The following is a 21,473-nucleotide window of genomic DNA, read 5'->3' on the forward strand; positions in this document are numbered from 1 at the left end:
ATCTAGCCACAACCCCTCATGCTGGAAACAGAGAGATGGGAAGGGTGTCAGGACCCCAGGATTAGAATCCATGATTTAGATCACCCAGCATCTTGGTGGTTCCTAAAAATGATGTTACCAGCAAAAGGTAATAACAGAGATGCCCCATTGCAATAGACCAAGTCTGCTGCACTGGGGGAGATGGAGGAGTCCTGTGCAGTCCATGTCTCACCTCTGGAATACATGGAGCCCAATATTCAAAATACAGCTGCCTTAACAGAACATCAGCACTCTATTAACCTGAATGGGCACAGCCACTCACAGGGAAAATAAACAGCATGGGACCCAAGGATGACCCATTCAGAGAATGGAGACATGTAAACTAGATGGTCTTATAAGGGCCCAACTTTTGGAAATGTGCAGACTGCAGAAACATCTTGATGACCCTTGATCCTAACTAGACATGTCAGACACTGCTATATGGCCATGTATGGGGCTTGCCACACAGGGAACTTGAGAAGAAATGGGAGCTCTGGTACAGGAAAGAGGTGAAGGTACCAGTCTATCCTCCCTTGGAGGCTTGGGTTCAAACCCCAGCTCAGGTCACAGGTAAGAATGGGTGGGCTCAGATCTGTGTCCCATTTGCCCACAGCCCAAAACTGACATGTGGCTCAATACAATTGGCAGGGTAGATTTTTCTAAGACCCAGTGACAGCAGGCCACTGGTTTGAAAGGCACTGGAGTACCTGCCTGGAGCATCTGGTACAGGGTGAAATCTTAGTCTTATTATAGTCAACAAGCATTGTGCCACTGATTTAAAATGGAGCCAGTGTTTCACCCAGGAAGTATCATTTACACATTTCCTAATTGTTGAGATGGGTTTGAAACCAGGCAACAAACCCAACGTGGAGGAAGCTCAGACTTGGACGCAAATATGTACAGCCACCTGCTCCCACCCTTCTTTACAACAAACTGGCCCAAACACCCAGATCCATGCACCCTCCAACCTTCAGTAAGATCTGGATCAAAATCTGAAGTGGAGAGGGGTAACTCAGATGCAGATACCACAATGGTGGTATGACATAAGAACCTGACAATTAATTAAGCCCAATATCTCCCAAGATGCCTGCACACAGCAGAAGAGCAGCTAGGAGGTCTTGCAAACCTCTAGAAGCATGAGCTGGAGCACCACCCTAGGCTTGTGCTGAAGGCTGTCCCCAGTTGACCCAGATGTAAATGGGCACTTGGCCATTCAGGCTGGGGAATCAAAGGTGGCTAGACACAGTGCTAGCCACAACACTCTCTTGGACACCAGTAACAGCAGAGTCTGGGGTGCTTTAATCACACTAGCCCATTGTGACATTTGGCTTGGGACCACCTTCAACTTTCTGAGCTCACAATCTCCAGTTCCATTACAACTATCTGCAAACACAGCTGAATTAAGCACGGTTCGCCTACCGCTACAGGTCTGTTCCCCAGGAAATTCAGGTCACTGTTCTCTCCGAAGAGGTAGCCCTCAGGATGCGTTGAGTCAAACTTCTCACCTCCCATGATGAAGTGGTTGGCAAAGTAGCTCCCTAGAAAGAAGGACAGGAAAAAAAAAGAACACAGAAGCTGTCAAAGGCACTGAACAGCACAGGAAAACTACAGTAATTCAATCCACTACCCAGCTCCAGAAGCATCTCGGCCATTTTCAACTCCGATACTCATTCCCATGATACCACTTGAGGCAATGACACATTGCAGAGGGAAAGTAGCAATATTAACACACTGAATCAAGACTCTCCAGTTCTGCTTTGTTTGTAACATCGCTTTGCATGCATCCCCTTGACTAGAGATACCTAGGAAGCCAATGCTTACACTCATAACCCATGAGAGACCTGGTAGATGCTTCTCTATCACTAACGGGTGATTGTGTGAACAAAAGACCTGGGCTTCATGCTGCTCCCAAGGGTGGGAAGCACCAGCTATTTGTTCTTAAAGGGGAAACCTTACCATGTGCCCTAGATTAGACAGACAGAACTAAGTTAAAGAAAACTTAAGGCTTGATCCCATCACCATTTTGACAGCTCTCTGAGCAGGGTAACTTATTTAGGACATTTCCCCAACAGGCCTTGCAACTGAGCAGTGCTCTCCACTTGCTCCAAACAAGACAGCAAAGACAGACAAAAGTCCCCTGGAGCTAGGGCTATTAACAAGGTACTTCCTTGAGCACTAATCCCAGTCTGATTGTTCTCCATCAGGCCACGCACACCCCACCCACCAGCAAACATATGGTCACGTTCTCTCTGCTTAAGACACCAAATATTCCCACCTCTCTCACTCCCCGACCTGAAGAAGAGTCATCTGCACACCCACAGCTCAGCAAAACCTACTTAATGGCTTTCCCACCACTTGCTAAATCAGGAAAGGTGCGTCAGGCCAACACAGTCAGCCTGGATAGGTACTCTTAATTGCTGACGGTGAGACTGAATGGCTCAGCTCCCCCACTGGAAAGCACTGGGAACCTGGCAGCTTCCAAGCTGCTCTAAGATGCATACGGTTCAGTCATTTCAGCAAAGCCACTCAGCTCTCTTCCCCTGTGTTTAAAGGGACAGGTGTCCCTTGGTCACCCTGCTGGAAGCTTCCCCCTTTTGGCTTTGTTTAATTTAGTTTTATTTCAGATGCAGTTAAGGGAACTAGAGAGGCAAAAGACACAGCAAGAAAACAAACTGGGCTCTTGCAGATTTACAGCTATATCCATTGCATGCACTGCAACACAGAGGGGGAAATAAAAAAAGGCATCAGTCTGAATGGATGGATCAGATGCAGTGGCCCACAGCCCAGCATAAAGGCTAGGTGTGTCATTTAATGCCATCAGGGACTTAAGTGAGGTTTAAATATTGCTCAGACCAGTGATTTTCAACCAAGGTGCGAGAGCACCCTGGGGTGCCGTGTGATTTTTTTGAAGGATGCTGTGAGGTGTGAACCGATGAGTGCAGGCTCAGAGTCATCTATGCCTGGCCACCACCCTGTCCCCACTGCCCAGCCCCACCGCAAGGAGGTAGGCACTGTAAAAAATTAGTTTTTGAAATGGGTTGCTGCTCAGTTCCCAGATGCTATGAATGCCTTAAGTCTCACAAGGTAGAGAACCACTGGCCTAGAGCTTGCACTTGCCTTCTGCAGAGAGGGGACCCACTTCAGCCCGCTTATCGCAACTGCAGCTCTCCTATGAAACCAAGCCCCAGCTCTCCAGGCAAATGCTGATCTCATCAGCCCTGGTTTGCATCCTTGGCTCAGCAGGCCGGTGATTTCTCACCTACAAACTGGCTTGATTTTGAAGGTTTGAAGGTACTGCTTTGATGAGTCAGTTGATTTCCTTTGCCACTGGCTGCGGGGGCCTTCCTTCATCCCAAAGGAGCCAGACCCAGAGATCCCTAGTCAGATTTTACTGAGGGCACTGTTTGCAAGTGCACCTAATTGACTTAAGAGCCTGAGTCATTACTTGGGTAAATCCTCAACAGAGGAAGCAGGCTAGCCTTTGGATCGAGGGGAAATCGATTTCAGGAACTGGCCCTTTGAGCCAAAACACTGACACCCTCCTTTAGGTCAAACAAAGCTGTAGCCACCGCACTTAGATCCGGTGTGGGCTGGCAGGAGCAGAGAGCCTCCAACAAACAATGAAGGAAGACAAGCATCAGTGATGCTGAACTGAAGAATCACCAGCAAGCAGACAGACGCAGATCAGAGACATTTTGGGATTAGGAAGAGAAATGCTAATCCTTTTAATAAGCTTTATTTAATTTCCAAGGCTGCTAGAGAAGACAGTACTAGAAGCTCACATGCATGCACATACACATATATGCACATGCATGCATGTACACACATACAGGGATATCTCCAGAAGGGGAACTGAAGGAGAGGAAGCATTCGGAGTTCAGCATCTGAGTCAGCTTTGCCCTGATGAGCCACTGAACACTGCTAGCATAATTGCCACCAATAAGGGACTACAGTACATTGAGGAAACTGTAAAGGTTGGGTCTCATTCTTTTAACACAGGGGTGTTCAGCCCCCAGCCCTATGGGCCAGATCCGGCCCCCAGTGCCTTGTCATCTGGTCTATGGGGGGTCCCCCAGATCCGTGGGCCATGGTCCTGCAAGCTTGATCATAGAATCACAAAGAAGCTAGGCTGGAAGGGACCTCCAAAGCTCATCTAGTCGACCCCCAGCCTGAGACAGGATCAGCCCTATCCAAACCACCCTATATCAATCCATAATCTAACCTCTTAGTAAAACAACTGTGAACCCTGACACAACACAAGACAGGACACCCTAACCTGCGAGGGGTAAAGCAGGAGAGCACAGCAGCCAGTTACCTTCTTCTCTAAAGGTTGTTAATATACACTCAAGAGATCCCAGGTAGACGGCCATGCCCCCTGCTACAGAGGAAGACTAAAACGCCCACAGTTCAAAGTGACCATGGGATTGTACTGGCAGGGCAACACAGGGCCTGATCCCAGCTGGGTGGGTGTGGGATCCTGGACCACAGGAAACAGGTGGGGGCTGTGCGGGGCCCAATCTGGCCTCTGGACTGGCCACGCGCCATTCATCTGACCCGAGTCATCTGACTTGAGTGCCACTGTCCTAACACTACCGCTGACGTCAGTCAGGAGTTGTGCTATTGTAACCGACTGCAATAAGCCTGGCCCAGGATCAGAATCAGATCTGATGCAGCTGAACAGAGTCTTCTTGGTTACAAAGGTCACTGCCACCTGCTAGCAACTTGATGCTCAACAGGCCGGATGGCAGAGCGCTGAAGTGAGTTCTGCTAGTTCTCAGCCACCTGTATTCTCCAGCCCCCTCCCCCTCCAAGCCACAAAAAATGTAGATCAAAAACTAAAAAACTAAGGCCCAAAATTGACTTTCATTCTGCTGCCCCCAGCAGGGGCTCTGTTGGGGTCTGCAGCAAGTCTTCAACATGTCCCATGCAGGCCCACCCTAGGACCCATTCAGGACGTCAGTGGGCATCTGCATCTTCTGGACATGCTGCAGATGAAGGTCTAAGATAAAGTGAGCAATTTTCCAGGACAGTCCCAACTTCCAGGGCTGCATCTCAGCATCCCCACAGAGTCCCCAACATGGGACTTCTGTTCTAAATTTGAAAGACTGGCCCTGAATTGACTGAACACTCTCCTAAAGCCAGGCAGTGTCCTGGTATAGTTGCCAAAAGGAGGCAGTACAATTCACCACCTGGACAACTTTGTGCTGCCTCTCAGCAGAACTAGCCAGCCTGCCCACAGCACTGACAGGGAGCAATAGGAACTGGGACCATTAGTAGCATTGACTGCTTCTGGTTTGGGAGATCCATGGAGCTGTGACCTGGATTTTGCTCCCTAATCAAGTCCAAGTCATGATGGAGCCTTGACATAAGGTTGCACTTCTGTGCGTTTGACAGTTGCAGTGTGAGCACGCAAGGTCATTTTTCATTACGTAAGCGCACCCTTCAACTGACACACTGCATGCATGAGCAGTTAGCAGTGTGTGCAGTTTTAAACCTATGATAGTAAGAGATCTAATTTAGAACAGCTGGGATTCCATCACCTCCCCGCCACATGCCAACTTGGCTTGTTTGATCAACCCGAGATTTAAAATTCAAGTTAAGTTTGAAGAAGTGCCATATTTTCAAAGCCTTGGAATGGTATTCACTCCTACATGCTCATTTAGGGGCACATAGTCGCACGCTTGTATACATGGGTGCATGTGTCCTGTAACAAACACTGATCAAGTTTGACTAAGCAAGATGTTTTTGAGGGCAAAAAAATGAAGGTACCCAATCCCACACCAAGTTTCAATAGTAGATGGGTACCTAACAACCTTTGCAAATATTCGCTCGAGCCGGCAAGCACTCAGTTGGCCAGCACACAAGCAGGTGCTAGCTTGCTTATTCAAACTAGTATCTCTATTATGAATGGGCCTTGCCTTAAGGTGAAAACTAAGGAAGTTAATGACAATGTAAAGCAATACAGTATTACAGAGTCACACTTAAACACTGGAAAATTGGAAAAGGCAAAATTATGCATTAGACCTATGATTGTGTGTGGACATTACGCAGCTGTGAATCACCCCAGACCCCAGTACATACTTCCGGCTGTTGAAACATGCAGGGGCCAGCTACCTTTCACTAAGAGCAGACCAAACGAACACAGCTTGGTCCTATGGTGGATCTGGCCTGTGGGCTGTAGGTTGCTGACTCTTAATCTAAGACATGCTATTGTACTGATGCTAAGACTATTGCAAGGCATAAGTGCTGGGAGAGAGATTTCAGGTAAAAGGCAGCAGTGTCACAACAGGGCACTGGGCTGGGACTCTGGAGACCAGTGCTCTACTCCCAGCTGTGTCTTGAAAAGCCCCTTCACCACTCCCCACTCCCTGGATCTAGTGGTAGAAGCAAAGTCAATAATACAATTGCTTCTCCAACCTTAGCTGCCAGGCTCTAACTGCAGACGTTGCTTTGAAACCGTTAGCACCAATCCTGCACTAGGCCCCACACAGGTGCAGCGTCTCCTGGACCTTTGTATTGCACAGATGCCGGGTCAGTTTGTTTTGCACGTAAATCAGTTAATCCAAGTTAAGGAAGCTCAGAGCAGGGCAGCTGAGACACGGCGACAGCTCCCGGACCCATCCCAATGTCATTGCACCCATCTCAACGTCTGATGTTGCTCCCAACAGAACCTAAAAACTCAAGGGTGAAAAAGCCAGAATATCAAACCCCTCCACCAGCACCTACCCCTGACGTGATACAGAAATGCAGGCCATCACTGAGGAAAACTCAGCCATCAATTATTGATGCCTGCTGCTTTCTGGCCCCATTTTCCACGTGCATAATTTATAGGGAAAAGTAGTTTCACAGCAAGCAAGCGAGCAGCTGGCTGAAAAAAGCCAAGAGCAAACCGTCGTTAGCTCTCGCTACAACCCATGTGTGCATGTGTCCGGGGGAGAGAGAAGAGAGAGGAGGGTGTGCATTAGTTTTATTGGGACAGATTAAATGATCTGGGCCAAGAGGAAATCAAAGTGCACATTTAGCCTCTTAATGGGAAGTTTCCTAGGCACTTAGGAAGCCACTTGAAGGAGAGACTCTACAGTAAATGATGCTGCCTCTGCCGTCCTGGAGACCGGGGTCCCAAGCTTGGCGTAGCACTGGGTCCAGTTCCAGGAAGCTCGGCAGAAAGGGTCTCAACATGCGAGTGCATGTGTATACCAGAGACACAACAGTCCTTGTTTACCACTCAGTGAACATCTGACTTCCCCCCTTGCCCATCAGTCAGCACCTTCTCTGCATGAGAGGTGGGGGCCGTCTTCTCAGCCCAGCTGGAACATAGGAGATGCCGCATACCAGGAGGCAACCACATCACGTGTGTGCATAGCACTTGATGCAACGGACACGGACAAACATGTACATGCCAGTGTAACTGGCATCACGTGCTTACACCAATGAAAATTACAGTGGGATCAGGAGCAGACAGACGTACAGCTACTTTGGAGTAGCTCATGCCATTGCCTGCGCTCAGTGGCAGGAGAGCAGGCAATAGCCAGCTTGCCTTTGGCAATGGCTACTCCAGGCTAAAAAAAAACCAACAGCCTAAATTTTGGAAAGGGAGGGAGATGCATATGACAGACGTATTCCACTCACAGCTGCAGGAATACCCTGATTTTCACTGTTGCTATCACAGCAATACCTAGATGGGTTACAAATACTTGGGGGGCGAAAATGTTGGCAAATGGAATGAGGAAAAAAAGGATGTAAAGGGAAAATAAAACAAGATTTTCTGGGCTCTTTGGTTCTGACTTCACAGCAAAGATCTATACACAAATCCTCACCTAAAGCATCCAGTGTCTCCTACTCCCAATCGGGCACAAACAGCTAATCAGAGAGCAAAAGTCCCTGGATCAGTGAGGGGCTTGATGGTTCCCTCCCCTAGCTAAGCTATGATCCATATTTCAGCAGCAAACATCTGCGAGGGCCCAGCTACTAGCCTCTCTGCTTCTCCAGGCAGCCAGCAGAGTGGAAAGCTTTATAAATTTTACATGGCCCTGACGGAGCTGCCGTCAGTCATAGCAGATGAGATTAAAAAGACAGGAGGTAACTTGGCAATTTTGTCTCATCGATACAGAAACAGGGGAAGAAGGCAACAGGCTGCGCTGCCCTGATGCCTGCTTGCCTTTTAGGTGCAAAGAAGTGGGGTGGGAGGTAAGAAACCCATTAGGTGCAGCCTGCCCAGGCTCCTTGCCTCTGCTTGACAAGGGCTCCGAGAAGGCATCTTTAAAGAGCGCAGCAGCGTAAAGGCTTTCATTTCAGCAGGATCGGAGCTCCCTTGCACGCCACTGTTGCATGTCGGTGCCAACACCTGACTGCAGGCACACCGGCTCCTGCCTCCATTGCCCCTCCAGAGCCCTGAGCTCAGAGGCTTCGCGACCTCGTTTCCCGCATGCACCCACGCGCATCCAGGCTGAGCGAGAAGCCAGGAGGATACACAGACGGCTGGCACCTGAGGGGCAGAGAGCCGGCAGAGCAGGCTGCTTTCCTCCCTTCCCCCCTTTGGCAAAAAGCTGGCTTTGAACCTTGATGCCAAGGATCCAACCTTACATGACCTGGGTGCTGCTGGAAAAAGAAGAGGGGGGAGAAATCCTCGGGTCTCTCTTCAGCAACAAGCTGCCTATTATTGGCTAATTAGAATTCTTTAAGAGCCACCTGCCTTCAGAGAATTCAAACCCTGTCAAGGATGGTTAAATTATTGAGGGAGAGCCAGGGTCTAATGAGATCAAAAAGTTCTGAGTCCCAAGGAGCCCATTACAGCAGGCAAAGCGGGGCAGAAAGGTAAGGGCTGCTTTAAAAAGGCAATGAAAGCCAAACGGGGCGGCGCCAATGTCCCTGTAATTTAAAAGGTGAGTCTCCCAAACAACACCCCCTGCTAAAATACATGCACAAGAGAAGCCACAGATGCTCACAGCACAGCCGCTTGATGCTAGGCCCCACTTGCGTCAAGAACCCAGCAGGTGAATTGTTCTAAGGGATGGAGCTCAGGCTCAGCCCATCCCAGGAAACAATTTAATTAGGGGTCCGCTTGCTGTGCAGAACACTCCTAGATAAAGAGCTCCACCTTCCAGTAGATGAGTGCAAAGCCAAGGAGCTGGCAAGCAACCAGCAGCTCTTTTCAGCTGCCGTACATCACCGAATGCCACGAGCATAACGTGCTAATGGCAACCGGGATAATCAACTCCCTGGCACAAACAAAGCTCCTGATGTGGCCACTCGGTCCTGCTGATCAGGAAGAATTTGCCTGTGATCTGGGATGGGGTGGGGAGCAACAATGCCCTAGCCAGGCCTATAGAAAATGCTGCATTTTTAAAACAGGAGTTAACTGATATTCCAGCACAATGCAGCAAGCAGCTTTGATGGGCAGGCTGGAAAGGCACGGCAAGCCAGTTTAGCAAGTTCCCTGTGCTCGTATCATCCACACACGCAGCTGCAGCATCTTAGATTTCATCCCCATGTCTCCTTTCAGCTCCAACTCTACTGGACCGCATTCCTTGTGAGATGCGCACGCTGCTCATTACGCTCCAACTCCAAAAAAACACATTTAGCCCAGACCCCAAGACCAATAACCCTTTGTATTTCAGGAGACCTCCATGGATTAGCTGAGGCTGGGGTCTGGAGAGCAGAGAAAGGGACGACTGTTTTTATACAATCTGATGTATTCATTAAAAAAAATGGTTTTGGTTTCAATGAAAAACTGGAGTTTTGAGGAAAGAGCAAGTTAATAATTCATTGCCTAGCCTTGAAGCACTTAGCACACCGCTGGGGCTGCACACATAATAATTACGGGACTCTAATCAGCTCTGCCATTTTCACATTAAAGTGAAACTAATTAAAAAAGACAGTGAAACTAAGCAGGCTCCTGCTCCTGCCCAACCTTATCATTCCCCCCGCCCTCCTCCTCCCAACAATACAAATGGGGATAAGTCAATACATTTTGTTTGGATTTGGCTTGATCATCCAAAGGAACAAGAGAGGCTCTGCTTAGGGAGACCTGCAGTCCAGGGCATCCACGCTCATGATAAACAAAAATCTCTGTTCCCTTTGAGACTGACTGTTCCCATCCCTACCAGTGTAGTTCTCCAGTTCAGGCAGCAGCAGAAAGCCACCTGCATCAGCTGCTTTATGACTGTGCTGCTTCCTCCTCTGAAACAAAAAACTCAGGTGATTGATAGTTGAAATGGCAAAGCTTGGAGATAATGCACCACCTGCCCTGTGTGGCCAGGCAAAAAGCAGGGGAGTGTACGTGCAATTTTGGACCACTAACATCTTTCTTTCTCCCCCTGCAGGAAACCAAGGAGAACCCATTGGTCCGCTTTATAAGGGCACAGTGGATACAGGTCATAAAGGAGACCTTGCCTCTGCCTCCAGATCAGTCTCTCACCATGGAAAGTGGCACAGAGCCGTCAGATAGTCCACAGCGTGATGGCTTAATTAATATAGGGCTATAAACCAGACAGCAGCACAGAGGGAAGTGCTCAGGGATAGGAAAATGGGAACAAGAGAGGACAGCCAGGACTGGCTTTTGGTAATAAGCAATCCCAGGTAAGAAATGTGGAGTCCTGTGATCCCTGTGGTAGCCATTAACTAAGCCAAGGCTGCAACTGAACTCCAGCTAGCTTTGAGCATCAAGGACAATAAAAAGTCCTTTTTCAGATATGTGGGGAGCCGGAAGAAAAGCAGGGGCAACGTTGGACCCCTGCTGAACCAGATGGGGCAACTGACAACTGACGCCCAGGAAAAAGCCAACCTATTAAATAGGTACTTTGCGTCGGTCTTTCATCAGCCCCATGGGACGCCCGTGCCCGCTACAGGGCCGGGAAGTCCGGGTGAGGGTGATCCCCTGCCCTCCATTAATGCTGACTTTGTGAAGGAACATCTTGAGAAGCTGGATACCTTCAAGTCAGCCGGCCCTGACAATCTTCACCCCAGGGTACTCAAGGAGCTGGCGAGCATCATAGCCCAGCCTCTAGCGCGGATCTTTGAAAACTCTTGGCGCTCTGGTGTAGTGCCCGAAGACTGGAAGAAGGCCAACGTGGTGCCTATCTTCAAGAAAGGGAGGAAAGTGGATCCGGCTAACTATAGGCCCATCAGCCTGACTTCTATCCCGGGGAAGATCTTAGAAAAGTTTATTAAGGAGGCCATCCTTAATGGACTGGCCAACACCAACATCTTAAGGGATAGCCAGCACGGGTTTGTTGCGGGTAGGTCTTGCTTGACCAATCTCATTTCCTTCTACGACCAGGTGACCTATCACCTGGACAAGGGAGATGAGATTGATGTCATATATCTTGACTTCAAAAAAGCCTTCGATCTGGTGTCCCATGATCGTCTCTTGGAGAAACTGGCCAATTGTCGCCTTGGGTCCCCCACGATCCACTGGCTGGAAAATTGGCTCCGGGGTCGGACCCAGAGGGTAGTCATTGATGGAAGTCACTCATCGTGGTGTCCTGTCACCAGTGGGGTCCCCCAGGGCTCTGTCCTTGGACCCATACTGTTCAACATCTTCATTAATGATGTGGACACTGGAGTCAGAAGCAGACTGGCCAAGTTCGCCGATGACACCAAACTTTGGGGCAAAGCATCCACGCCAGAAGACAGGCGGGTGATCCAGGCTGACCTGGACAGGCTCAGCAAGTGGGCGGATGAGAATCTGATGGTGTTCAACGCCGATAAATGCAAGGTTCTCCACCTTGGGGAAAAAAACCCGCAGCATCCTTATAGGCTCGGCAGTGCTATGTTGGTTAGCACTATGGAAGAAAGAGACTTGGGGGTCATCATTGACCACAAGATGAACATGAGCCTGCAATGCGATGCTGCGGCTAGTAAAGCGACCAAAACGCTGGCTTGCATCCATAGATGCTTCTCAAGCAAATCCCGGGACGTCATTCTCCCCCTGTACTCGGCCTTAGTGAGGCCGCAGCTGGAGTACTGCGTCCAGTTTTGGGCTCCACAATTCAAAAAGGATGTGGAGAAGCTTGAGAGAGTCCAGAGAAGAGCCACGCGCATGATCAGGGGTCAGGGAAGCAGACCCTACGATGACAGGCTGAGAGCCCTGGGGCTCTTTAGCCTGGAAAAGCGCAGGCTCAGGGGTGATCTGATGGCCACCTACAAGTTTATCAGGGGTGACCACCAGTATCTAGGGGAACGTTTGTTCACCAGAGCGCCCCAAGGGATGACGAGGACGAATGGTCACAAACTACTACAAGATCGTTTCAGGCTGGACATAAGGAAGAATTTCTTTACTGTCCGAGCCCCCAAGGTCTGGAACAGCCTGCCGCCGGAGGTTGTTCAAGCGCCTTCATTGAACACCTTCAAGATGAAACTGGATGCTTATCTTGCTGGGATCCTATGACCCCAGCTGACATCCTGCCCTTTGCGCAGGGGGCTGGACTCGATGATCTTCCGAGGTCCCTTCCAGCCCTAATGTCTATGAAATCTATGAAAAACTACAGGGAGAATGGCACTGCTGGCATCATTGAATCATAGAAAGGGTTGGAAGGGACCTCAGGAGGTCACATCTAGTCCAACCCCCGGCTCAAAGCAGGACCAGTCCCAACTAGATCATCCCAGCCAGGACTTTGTCTAGCTGGGTCTTAAAAGCCTCCAAAGATGGAGATTTCACAACCTCTCCAAGTAGCCTCCTCCAGTGTTTTATTACCCTCCTCATGAGAAAGTTCTTCTGATCTCTAACCTCAACTTTCCTTGCTGCAGTTTGAGCCCGTTGCTCTTTGTTCTGTCATCTGTCACCACTGAGAGCAGTCCAGATCCATCTTCTTGGGGACTCCCCTACAGGTAGTTGAGGGCTGATATTAAATCCCCCTTCGGTTTTCTCTTCTCCAGACTAAGTAAACCTAGTTCCCTCAGCCTCTCCTCATAAGTCGAGCCCCAGCCCCCTAGCCATTTTCGTTGCTCTTTACTGGACTCTCTCCAATTTGTGTACATGCTTTCTGTAGTGAGGGGCCCAAACTTGGACATGGTAGCATCTAGGATAGCCAACCACAACTGGGGTCCCCACCATGGTGCTGGCTGCTGTGTAAATGTCCAGCTAAACACACACGAGGACAGGGGGTTAGAGGAGAGAGCAGAGACCCAGAGAAGCAAAGTGACCTCATCAAGGTCACCAAAAAAGTGAGCAGAAAAGCCAGGAGCGGAACCAGAAGCAAGTTCTCCCAACCCTTCTCTACCACCCCTGCTTCTAGTGAACTCAGAGCTCTCTACTGCTCCGGGCACTTCCCACAGCTGTGATGGGACCACTGCGATGGCCTGAACTGTGCGAAATCTCTCTCCCCTGGCAACGCCTCCCTCTAGCCCAGCCTGCCAGGGAATGCGTGGCTCTCGAAGACAGACAGACAGACAGACAGACACCAAGCAATAATAAGGAGGCTGCCATCTCCCTTGGTAGATCCCAGGAAAGCAGGGCTGGAAAGCAAGGACCTCAGGAGGTCAGCTAGACCAGCACCCTGCTCCAGGCAGGACCATTGGTTTCCAAACCATCCCATACAGTGGCTCATCTGACCTATCCAATCCAGTGGTTAGTTGCCCTCATTGTTAGACACCTGTGTCTCCTTCCAGGCAGAGAAGCTGGGGTCCCTAAGGCACTAAACTGAGAGGCAAACAAGCACATTCAGCTTTCAAAATGGCCTATCGTCCAACTGTCATGCCCTGGTGGGCTCTGTCAGCAGAGTTATCAGCTCAGCAGCTGCTCAGGGGACTTACGGGCTTTGTACTCGGTCTGGAGGATGGCAGAATGCTGAATTAAATGCCAGCCACAGATCCATCGAGACCACAGCTCTAAAACGTCTCCCTTGGGGGATGCAAAAAAGAGCTGGAGCCACTACTCTGGCCCATGGAGCACAGGGCTGGGCCTCGCTTGGCCCCGAGGTACAAACTCAGCAACTTGCATCCTCTGCCCAGCACAGAGGTAATTGGACATCACTAGAAGCAGAGAAAAAGTAGCTCCCCCTCTTCCCACCTTTTTCAAGCAGTAACCCATTTCAGTGGCTTGCTGGAAGCATGCCGACATGGCTGTATTTTATGAACATGGCTGCACGCGCCTGGCACCTTGCATGCATGAGCAAGGCCCCTGAATCAGCAAAACTGTGACATTGGCTGAAGCAGCATCTCAGGCTTTTCAGTGTGGAAATCTCTGTGGCTGGACTGAATCAGACACTGCCGCAAGGAGAGAAATGGCATCGGGTTGACTCCAGATGAACAGCTGATCCCCACAGAGCCTGGGTCCCCAGGATGGGGAGAGAGCGCCATGGGAATGAGAAATCCCCAGCACGTCTGACTCAGGGGATTCCTGCAGACAGCGCCTGCATTCTGACTTCATCCACATCCCCCATCCTATGATCATACTGCTCGCCTGCTGCAAGGGAAGGTCGTTTGTAAATGCACCCCTTTCTAGACCCCTAACTCTTCCATTATTTTATGCTTAAGACAAGCCATGCATTGAAGTCACAGCAATCAGTACCAGCAGTCTCAAGCATCCCCCCCAATCCACTCTTTCAGCTCAGCTCCTCAGCAAAATAAGCAGCAAAACCCACAACAGACTAAGAGCAAAGCACCTGTACCCTCACCTGCTCACCAGGTCCCATTTCTCTGGGAAGCAGGTGGTTGTATTCACTCCCAGAACAACTTCTAGTAAACAACTGGCTTTGTGAATGACTACACCAGTCCCAGGAGAAGTCCCACCGTGCTAAGCCTGAGACGTGCTGACAAGTCACTTGGGGAAAGCCAGACGAGCCATGACTGGTCTCACCCCACGGTGCTATTCCTGGCCAGGTACCAGGCAGGGCTTGCTCCCGGCAGGTGAGTTTCTCTGTTACTCTGATTTCTCCACCCATAATCAACATCCTAAAACAGGGGTGAGCAATTATTTCAGGTGGAGGGCCGCTTACTGAGTTTTGGCAAACCATCAAGGGCCGCATGACAGGCAGCCAGGGGCAGATAAATACCAATTTTCTAAATTTTGTAGGAGCCCCACACCCAGATAGAATGGCCTAGCGGGTCTCATCTGGCCCACGGGCCGTATTTTGCACACCCCTGGCCTAAAATGTTTAGCAGCTAAAATGAACTTTGAGATGCTCAGCTGAGCCTGCCCTCTAGTCTCAAGCAATTCAACAGAAGACAAAAGTGGGGGGTGGGGGACTCCTGGTAGGGGCTGACTGGAGACACGCCAGCTATGTTGCAACACCCAATGTAATCGGCACCAACCACTGAGAACAGTCAGGGTAATTATGATAACGCTGTGCCCTTCCACCCTGCCTTCCAGCTGAGACCTGCAAAGCACTTAGGTCTCTCCCATCCTGGAGAAAAGTATTGGTAGAAACAAATCTAAAGGCAGGGAAATGAAGGCTGAGGGAGGATGACTTGCATGGTATGGGACAGGCAAGCACAGATGCCCAAACTCAACTCCTCATCCTTTACTGGAGCCACAAGGGACCATTCTCCCACATGCATGTGTGACTGATGCTGTGGATCATTCAGACTAATGCACTGATTTCACAAATGTTATAGATGTTGTGAGCTCATGAATGGCTGTATTCCTAGCTAAATGGAGAAGACAAGGAACACTTCTTGCAGGAACTAAAAACCATGCAAGATAACAAAGGCAAATAGCCCACTCTCCAAGCAATGCAGGTAACAAATCCTTAGAGGTGTCATCTCCTCTAAGAAGCCCATAGACTGGCCAGTTCTGGTTTGAGAGACCTAAGATGATAAAGGACAGGAAGCTGTATAAACCGTCCAGCAGCCCTGACCAGAGGGAAGGGGATACCACCTGGACACAGGTATGCAGCTGACCAGTATAAGCAGCCCCTGCAGGAGGACTTAAAAAGTATCATAGACCTGGAAGGTGTCTATGTGGAAGGAAGATGGATGCCCATGAGAAAGGCCCATATCCAAGTCCTTAATTGCTTTAAGACATGTTCCCTCCCAAACACTTTTGTCCTGAATTAACAATATTTTGCTTTCCTAAAGCTGACTGGTCTCAGTAACCCTGAGCCCCTGAGAGAACAGTCCAGCCTGCTAAAGCAATGGCTGCAATATGAGCCCTCTTCTGGTGCTATAACGGCAAGACTGTCATTCTCCCTCTCCACAGCTTTTCTTCATATCTACTGAAAGTGTCATTCACTTCCTCACCCCCCCAAGGTTTTCTGGCAGTTCCTTCTGCAAAGCTCAGATGCAGGGCAGGCAGTCTCCCCCCGGCGCACACAAGAAGAATACAGCAAAAAAATGACAACATTTAAAGTGGCTCCTGGTACAATGGGAAAAGAATCAGCTCCAGCAATCCCTTGACAAGCTAACATCAGAGTCCCTTACAGCGCTCTCATCATTCCCCTTGATGCAAAAGGCCAGACTCTAGCTCGTCTGACTCGTCTAACAGCCAGAGATGAAAACGGGTTGAAATTATGGTTCGCCCGAATCCACCTCATATCCCAATCTGAGAGAAAGAAGTATTACATACCGACAATCAGGCAGATGTTTTGGCAGACCGATTCCAGCTGTGCTGTCTGCTAAAGAGCCAAGTGCATATTTTCAGTGCAAGGATGCAGTTTATGTTGGCAATAATTCTTTCTAAAGAGGTCTTTACAAGTAATTAGCAAGTCATTTGTTACACTATTAATGACCCAAGCTTTTACCTTATCCTATTAACTACTAAACATAGTTATCCATTAATAATATTAAGCACCTCTGGGGTGGTTTTGCAATAAAGCCCATTTGCAGAGCAGAGCCAGACATCCAATGTATAGAACAGCATTTGAAACCTCCCTAGCAGCTTCCAGCTAAGGATCAAAAGAGCATTTTACTAATAGCATCTGGCATGCCAGATTCTTAGCGCACCCATTCCACAGCTGGGGAAACTGAGACACAAGGATGTGCCAAGGTCACCCAGCAGGGCTAGTCAAGTCTCTGTCGTGCTGATGCAACCAGACCAGGTAACTTACTCTGTCTGACCCACAGGAAGGAAACCTGGTTCCCCACTCCTCAGCTGCTGGACAGAGCCTGCCAGGATTGCTAAAAATAAGAAACTCCTCTGGAGCCCTGAGGAGGGCTTGCCCCAGACGGCTCCCAAAGCAAACTCCCTGCTGGAGCTGAAAACAACAGTTGCAAAAAGATTTGTGCATAGCCCTGGTGGGTGTCTCTAGGAGCGCAGACCTCACCCACCCACCCACCCACCTTATGAAAAAGAAATAATCAGTGGAGCGTGGCTTGCTAAGCCTCCACAGTCAGGTCATGCCCTGCACCTAGTACCTGCAGCTCAAGCGATTATCACAGAAAGAATTGTTTTAAACCTCTGAAACCGGCCTGCACCTGCTGAATTTGTCCTCAGCGCCCAGCTCTCAAAGACCCTCGGCTGTAAGAGCTGGAACCCGTTCTTTCCCACGCCGGGCAACCGAGGCACACGGCTGGCAGGAGCCAAGCACAGCAGCTCGGGATTATAAAGCAGGACTGAGCGTGGAGAGCGTGCATTTTATACAGGGCGGGGGGCTGAATGGCAGATACAGCAGGCGCACAAGACACTGGCTCTAGAGCTGTGTGTGACTATCACACACACACATCCATCCAGGAAGAGCACACACCAACTGCTGAAACTTCCTTAGCCTGACGAAGGGTTTTTGAACCCGAAAGCTTGCTTAATAACTATTCTCCAACTATTTGGGTTGGTCTAATAAAAGATCTCAAATTCACCCAAGGAACCTTGTCTGCCTATGTCCCTAGACCAACACGGCTACAACCTACACCCCCCATCACACACACACCCTCACCCTAGAGCTGTGTGTGACTATCACACACACACACTGTGGAGCCGCTGTGCAGACCCGCCCCCCGCCCAGGTGAGTCGGCAACTCGGCGCGCGGTGGCAGCCCGGGTGGCCCAGGGGCGGGGCGGGGCGGGCGGGGGTCGCTCCCTCCTCGCCCCGGGCAGACCCCCAGCGCGCGGCTCTTACCGGATTTGGGGGGGTATCTGTAGACGGAATTAGCCGGCACGTCCAGCTCCTCCACCCCGGCCTGCTGCCGGCTGGCCAGCGCGCCCATGGCTGCCCGGAGCGGGGCAGGGGCAGGGGCAGGGGCAGGGTCGGGGTCGGGCGGGCGGCGCTGCCCCCTCGGCGCTCAGCGCAGACGGGGGGACGCGGGCGGCCGGCGCGCTCCCATGCCGCGGGGCCGGGCCGGGGCGCGCCCAGCGCGGAGGAGGAGGAGGGGGGGGCGGCGGGCGGCAGCCCCTGCCCGCAGCATCCTCGGCTCTGCAGCAGCAGCAGCCCCGGCGCCGGCCGGCGGCTCGCGGGGGCCGGGCCGGGCTGGGCCCGCCCCGACGTGCGTGGCGGCGCCGGAGCCAATGGGAGCGGGGCCGGCGCCTCCCGCCCGGGCGCGCCCCCGGCCCGGCTGCAGGGGGAGGGGGGGGCGCCGAGGAGAAGTTTGGGAAGCGCCGAGGCAGCGACCTAGACAAGGGCGGGGGCCCGAGCACGGGCACGGGCACGCGCTGCCCGCGGTCCTGCCCTTACCTGGCGGGGAAACACAATGCATCTGCGTCCCCGGGGGCAGTTTCCCCTAAGCGGCGCCGGGAGAGCTGGTTTGGCACCCACCCACCCTATGGAAAGCCCCCTGTGTGGAAATGGGAGGCTCGGGCGGCCAGATGGCTGGGGGCAGGCGGAACTTGGAGGCCGGAGCCTCCGGGCTTGGGCCTGCGCGTAGGATGCCTGCTGAAGGGTCTGGAGCCCCAGGGGGGCGGAGGATGGTTGCCGGGTGTAGGGCCACTTACGGTTCTGGACTGACTTACGGATTTGGACTTGATTTGGCTGATTCGGCTTGGAGCACGGAAAGTGTCTTTAAAAAAAACACAAATCCTGTGATTGCTTGCGGGCGCTGGCGCCTTGCAGAGGAAGCAACGCAAGCCTAGACGCTGTTCTGCGAGGCCCAGGAAGGCCGGGCCCCCGGGGGGCTGTGGCTGCCCGGCCCCCAGACCTCCAGGCACTTCCACGGGGCAGGATGTATCTGCAGGCTCCTGGGATGCGTTCAAGGGGCAGCGGGCACTCGCCAGCATCCTCTGCTCGGATCCCTCCTGCTTTGCCTGTGACCTTCCCTCCCGTCCCTGCCTTCTCTTTTCTGGTCCCACTGAATCTGTGACTGCACACTTAGCACCCTCCCTTTGAGTCAGGGAGGATTATCCTTTCAGGGGGGACGTAGGCCCACTGTCCCTGTGTGGTTAATAGGCTGCTCTGTATAGGCACTAAAAACCCATGGGCCTTTTTTTATTCTTTTTTTGGCAAGTGAGATTTACACTCCTTTTTCCTCCTCCTTTTGCATTGGTTGTTCTGCTCCACCCCAGCACAGCAGCATTTCACCGCTGTTGTGTGTATGGAGGCAGGGAAATGCTTTGGGAATGACAGCCACTGTAGAAATGCGAGACTCTGAATCAGTGGCAGGTTACTCAGTGGCTTTATGGAGTTGACCACATACTCACACTTTCCCCCACAACACTAAAGCATCAGCACTGATTCAAAAAAAAAAAAAAAATTACCAATTGAGAGTTCATTGGTTTCTGTCTCAGCTTGGAAATAAAAAGTCTCAGCCAAGCTCCCCCCATCGCTTCATGTAGACAGGGTGCAATGCAGAAACTTGAGCTGCTTATTGAAAGATAATGGAAATACATTAATCCTGTTGGGCGAGCTAATGAAGGAGCCCAGGAATTTGATTTCAGCTGATAACATGATTGCCTCGAATATTAAATCAAAGGTGCGTGCGTGAAACCAGCTGAAAAGCCAAAGCACCCCAAGCCATACAATGAGTGATGGATGAAATGGCTGGTGGCCTCTCTCTTCTCCAGGAGTCTCACCCCATTTTTCTGCTTTTTTTTTTTTAATTTAACTTTCTGTTTCTCAGAAGGATCAAGGCATTCAGCAAACCCCAAAACCTCCAGGTTGGTTTCATTTCAAACAGCTGCTTGTCTTCAGGGCATTGATCTGCTCCAAAATTGCGAGTGGTGCCATAAAAAAAAAAATCAGGAGTTTTGATTAAAAAAGCAATATCTTCTGAGTTCTTCATTCACCCTCTGTACCTCAGAGATTTGGGTCTCACTTTCAAGCTTTCCTCTAGCATCATGAAAATAAAAAAAAAAAGAACTTTTCTAAGTTGAGATTCTCATATATTTACATGACTCCAGGAGCTGGGGTTTGACCCAAACTGGCCAAAGTCAAGGAGCACCGGTTCAGTGCCAGACAGCATCGTTGTTACACAGATAAGATGCTCACAGAGGCTTTGTTTCCATGCACATTGTAGGATTGGCCTTTGGGGGGGTCTAGTTTTACTAACAGCCGTTTCTGCCTCTGATGCTCTCTGCTGGGTCTCCGCTGGCCAAAGAGCCCCTGGTCCTGAAGGCAGGGAGGTCTGCGTGAGCAAACTGCTGCAGCTACATGGAACGGTGCTGCTTTCAGAGCGCCCCAACAGTGCTGGGCCTCATTTCACTTTACAGCAAGGCTGTCAAACTTGCCCAGCCCCCTGGGGCCCAATCCAGACCATGGGGCTGCTCATGGGCCAAGTCAGTGAAGCAAACAGCTGTGGGGGTCACTGCAACCATGTCCAAAATGCATCCCCAACAGGCCTCCATACCCCAAATTTTGGCAGCGGTAGGGTCCTCATTCACCAGATCTTTGACACCCCTGCTTTACAGCATCCCTGAGATTATCGTGTGATGTTATTTTGCTGGGGAGCTGTGCTCCCTTCTAGGTGCCCTTGTAAAGGAGGCTGGGAGCTGCCTGAAGGTTGATCAGCCCCTCATTCCACGCCGCTCTGTGCTTCACACTACAATTGAGCTTTGTGCTGATCTGAGCGTTAGTGCCGGAAGCCATCACCAGCCACTCTCTACAGTTACAGTGGCTTGATGTGAAGGTGCCAAGAGCATCAAGACGCAAAAGAGCAATAAAAACCGTGATCTTTAAGTCTTAGGACAGACAAGAGACAGTCCCAGGAATGTCTGCAGAGATGGGGGAGAGTGATCAGTCAAGTCAGGATTCAAGTATCACAAGCACATTCAAAACCTTTATAGCTATTCACCTGCCCTCGGTCCCAGCACCAGATACCTGCCAGGCAAAAGACCCTACCAAAGGTCATGGTTAGGTAAGTGCAAATATAAAAACTTAAGCTACATCTCACGGCCAGTTCTTTCCCCACTTCTTTGTCTGTGCACTACATCTTTAAGATCTTTATGAGTCTGCTGTCTGCAAAGGCTGCTGACATTTTGAGAGGCTGAATTGATGCTGCATGCTCTGGAGAGAGAGGTGCCTACAAACCACACTGTCGTGGGGACTTGGATTCTTACTGCAGGCTCACAAGCATTAACAAAAGCATTTAGCCGTCGTTCTTGGGCTGTGAATGAAGGACACCACTGACATGGCAGGTCCCAGTGCTAGCTGGTGGAAC

At 50.7% G+C, this 21,473-nt stretch overlaps 1 protein-coding gene across 5 annotated transcripts in view; it reads right to left on the bottom strand.

Annotated features, from left to right (window-relative positions):
* RNF157 (ring finger protein 157) overlaps positions 1–18,297 on the bottom strand; it is an 81,327-nt gene extending 63,030 nt beyond the window's left edge. For 4 of the 5 annotated variants that reach the window (XM_019494312.2, XM_006269228.4, XM_019494313.2 and 1 more), the window contains exons 1-2: positions 18,008–18,296; positions 1,438–1,556 (exon numbers count right to left, since the gene is read on the bottom strand). In XM_019494312.2, coding sequence (XP_019349857.1) covers positions 1,438–1,556; positions 18,008–18,095 — 207 coding nt within the window. In that variant the 5' untranslated portion in view covers positions 18,096–18,296. Of the gene's footprint in view, positions 1–1,437; positions 1,557–18,007 lie in introns of all 5 variants that reach the window. The other variant, XM_019494310.2, reaches the window with a different exon arrangement.
* Positions 18,298–21,473: the final 3,176 nt, after the last annotated feature.

Source organism: Alligator mississippiensis, chromosome 8, assembly GCF_030867095.1.
Source record: "Alligator mississippiensis isolate rAllMis1 chromosome 8, rAllMis1, whole genome shotgun sequence".
NCBI lineage: Eukaryota > Metazoa > Chordata > Crocodylia > Alligatoridae > Alligator > Alligator mississippiensis.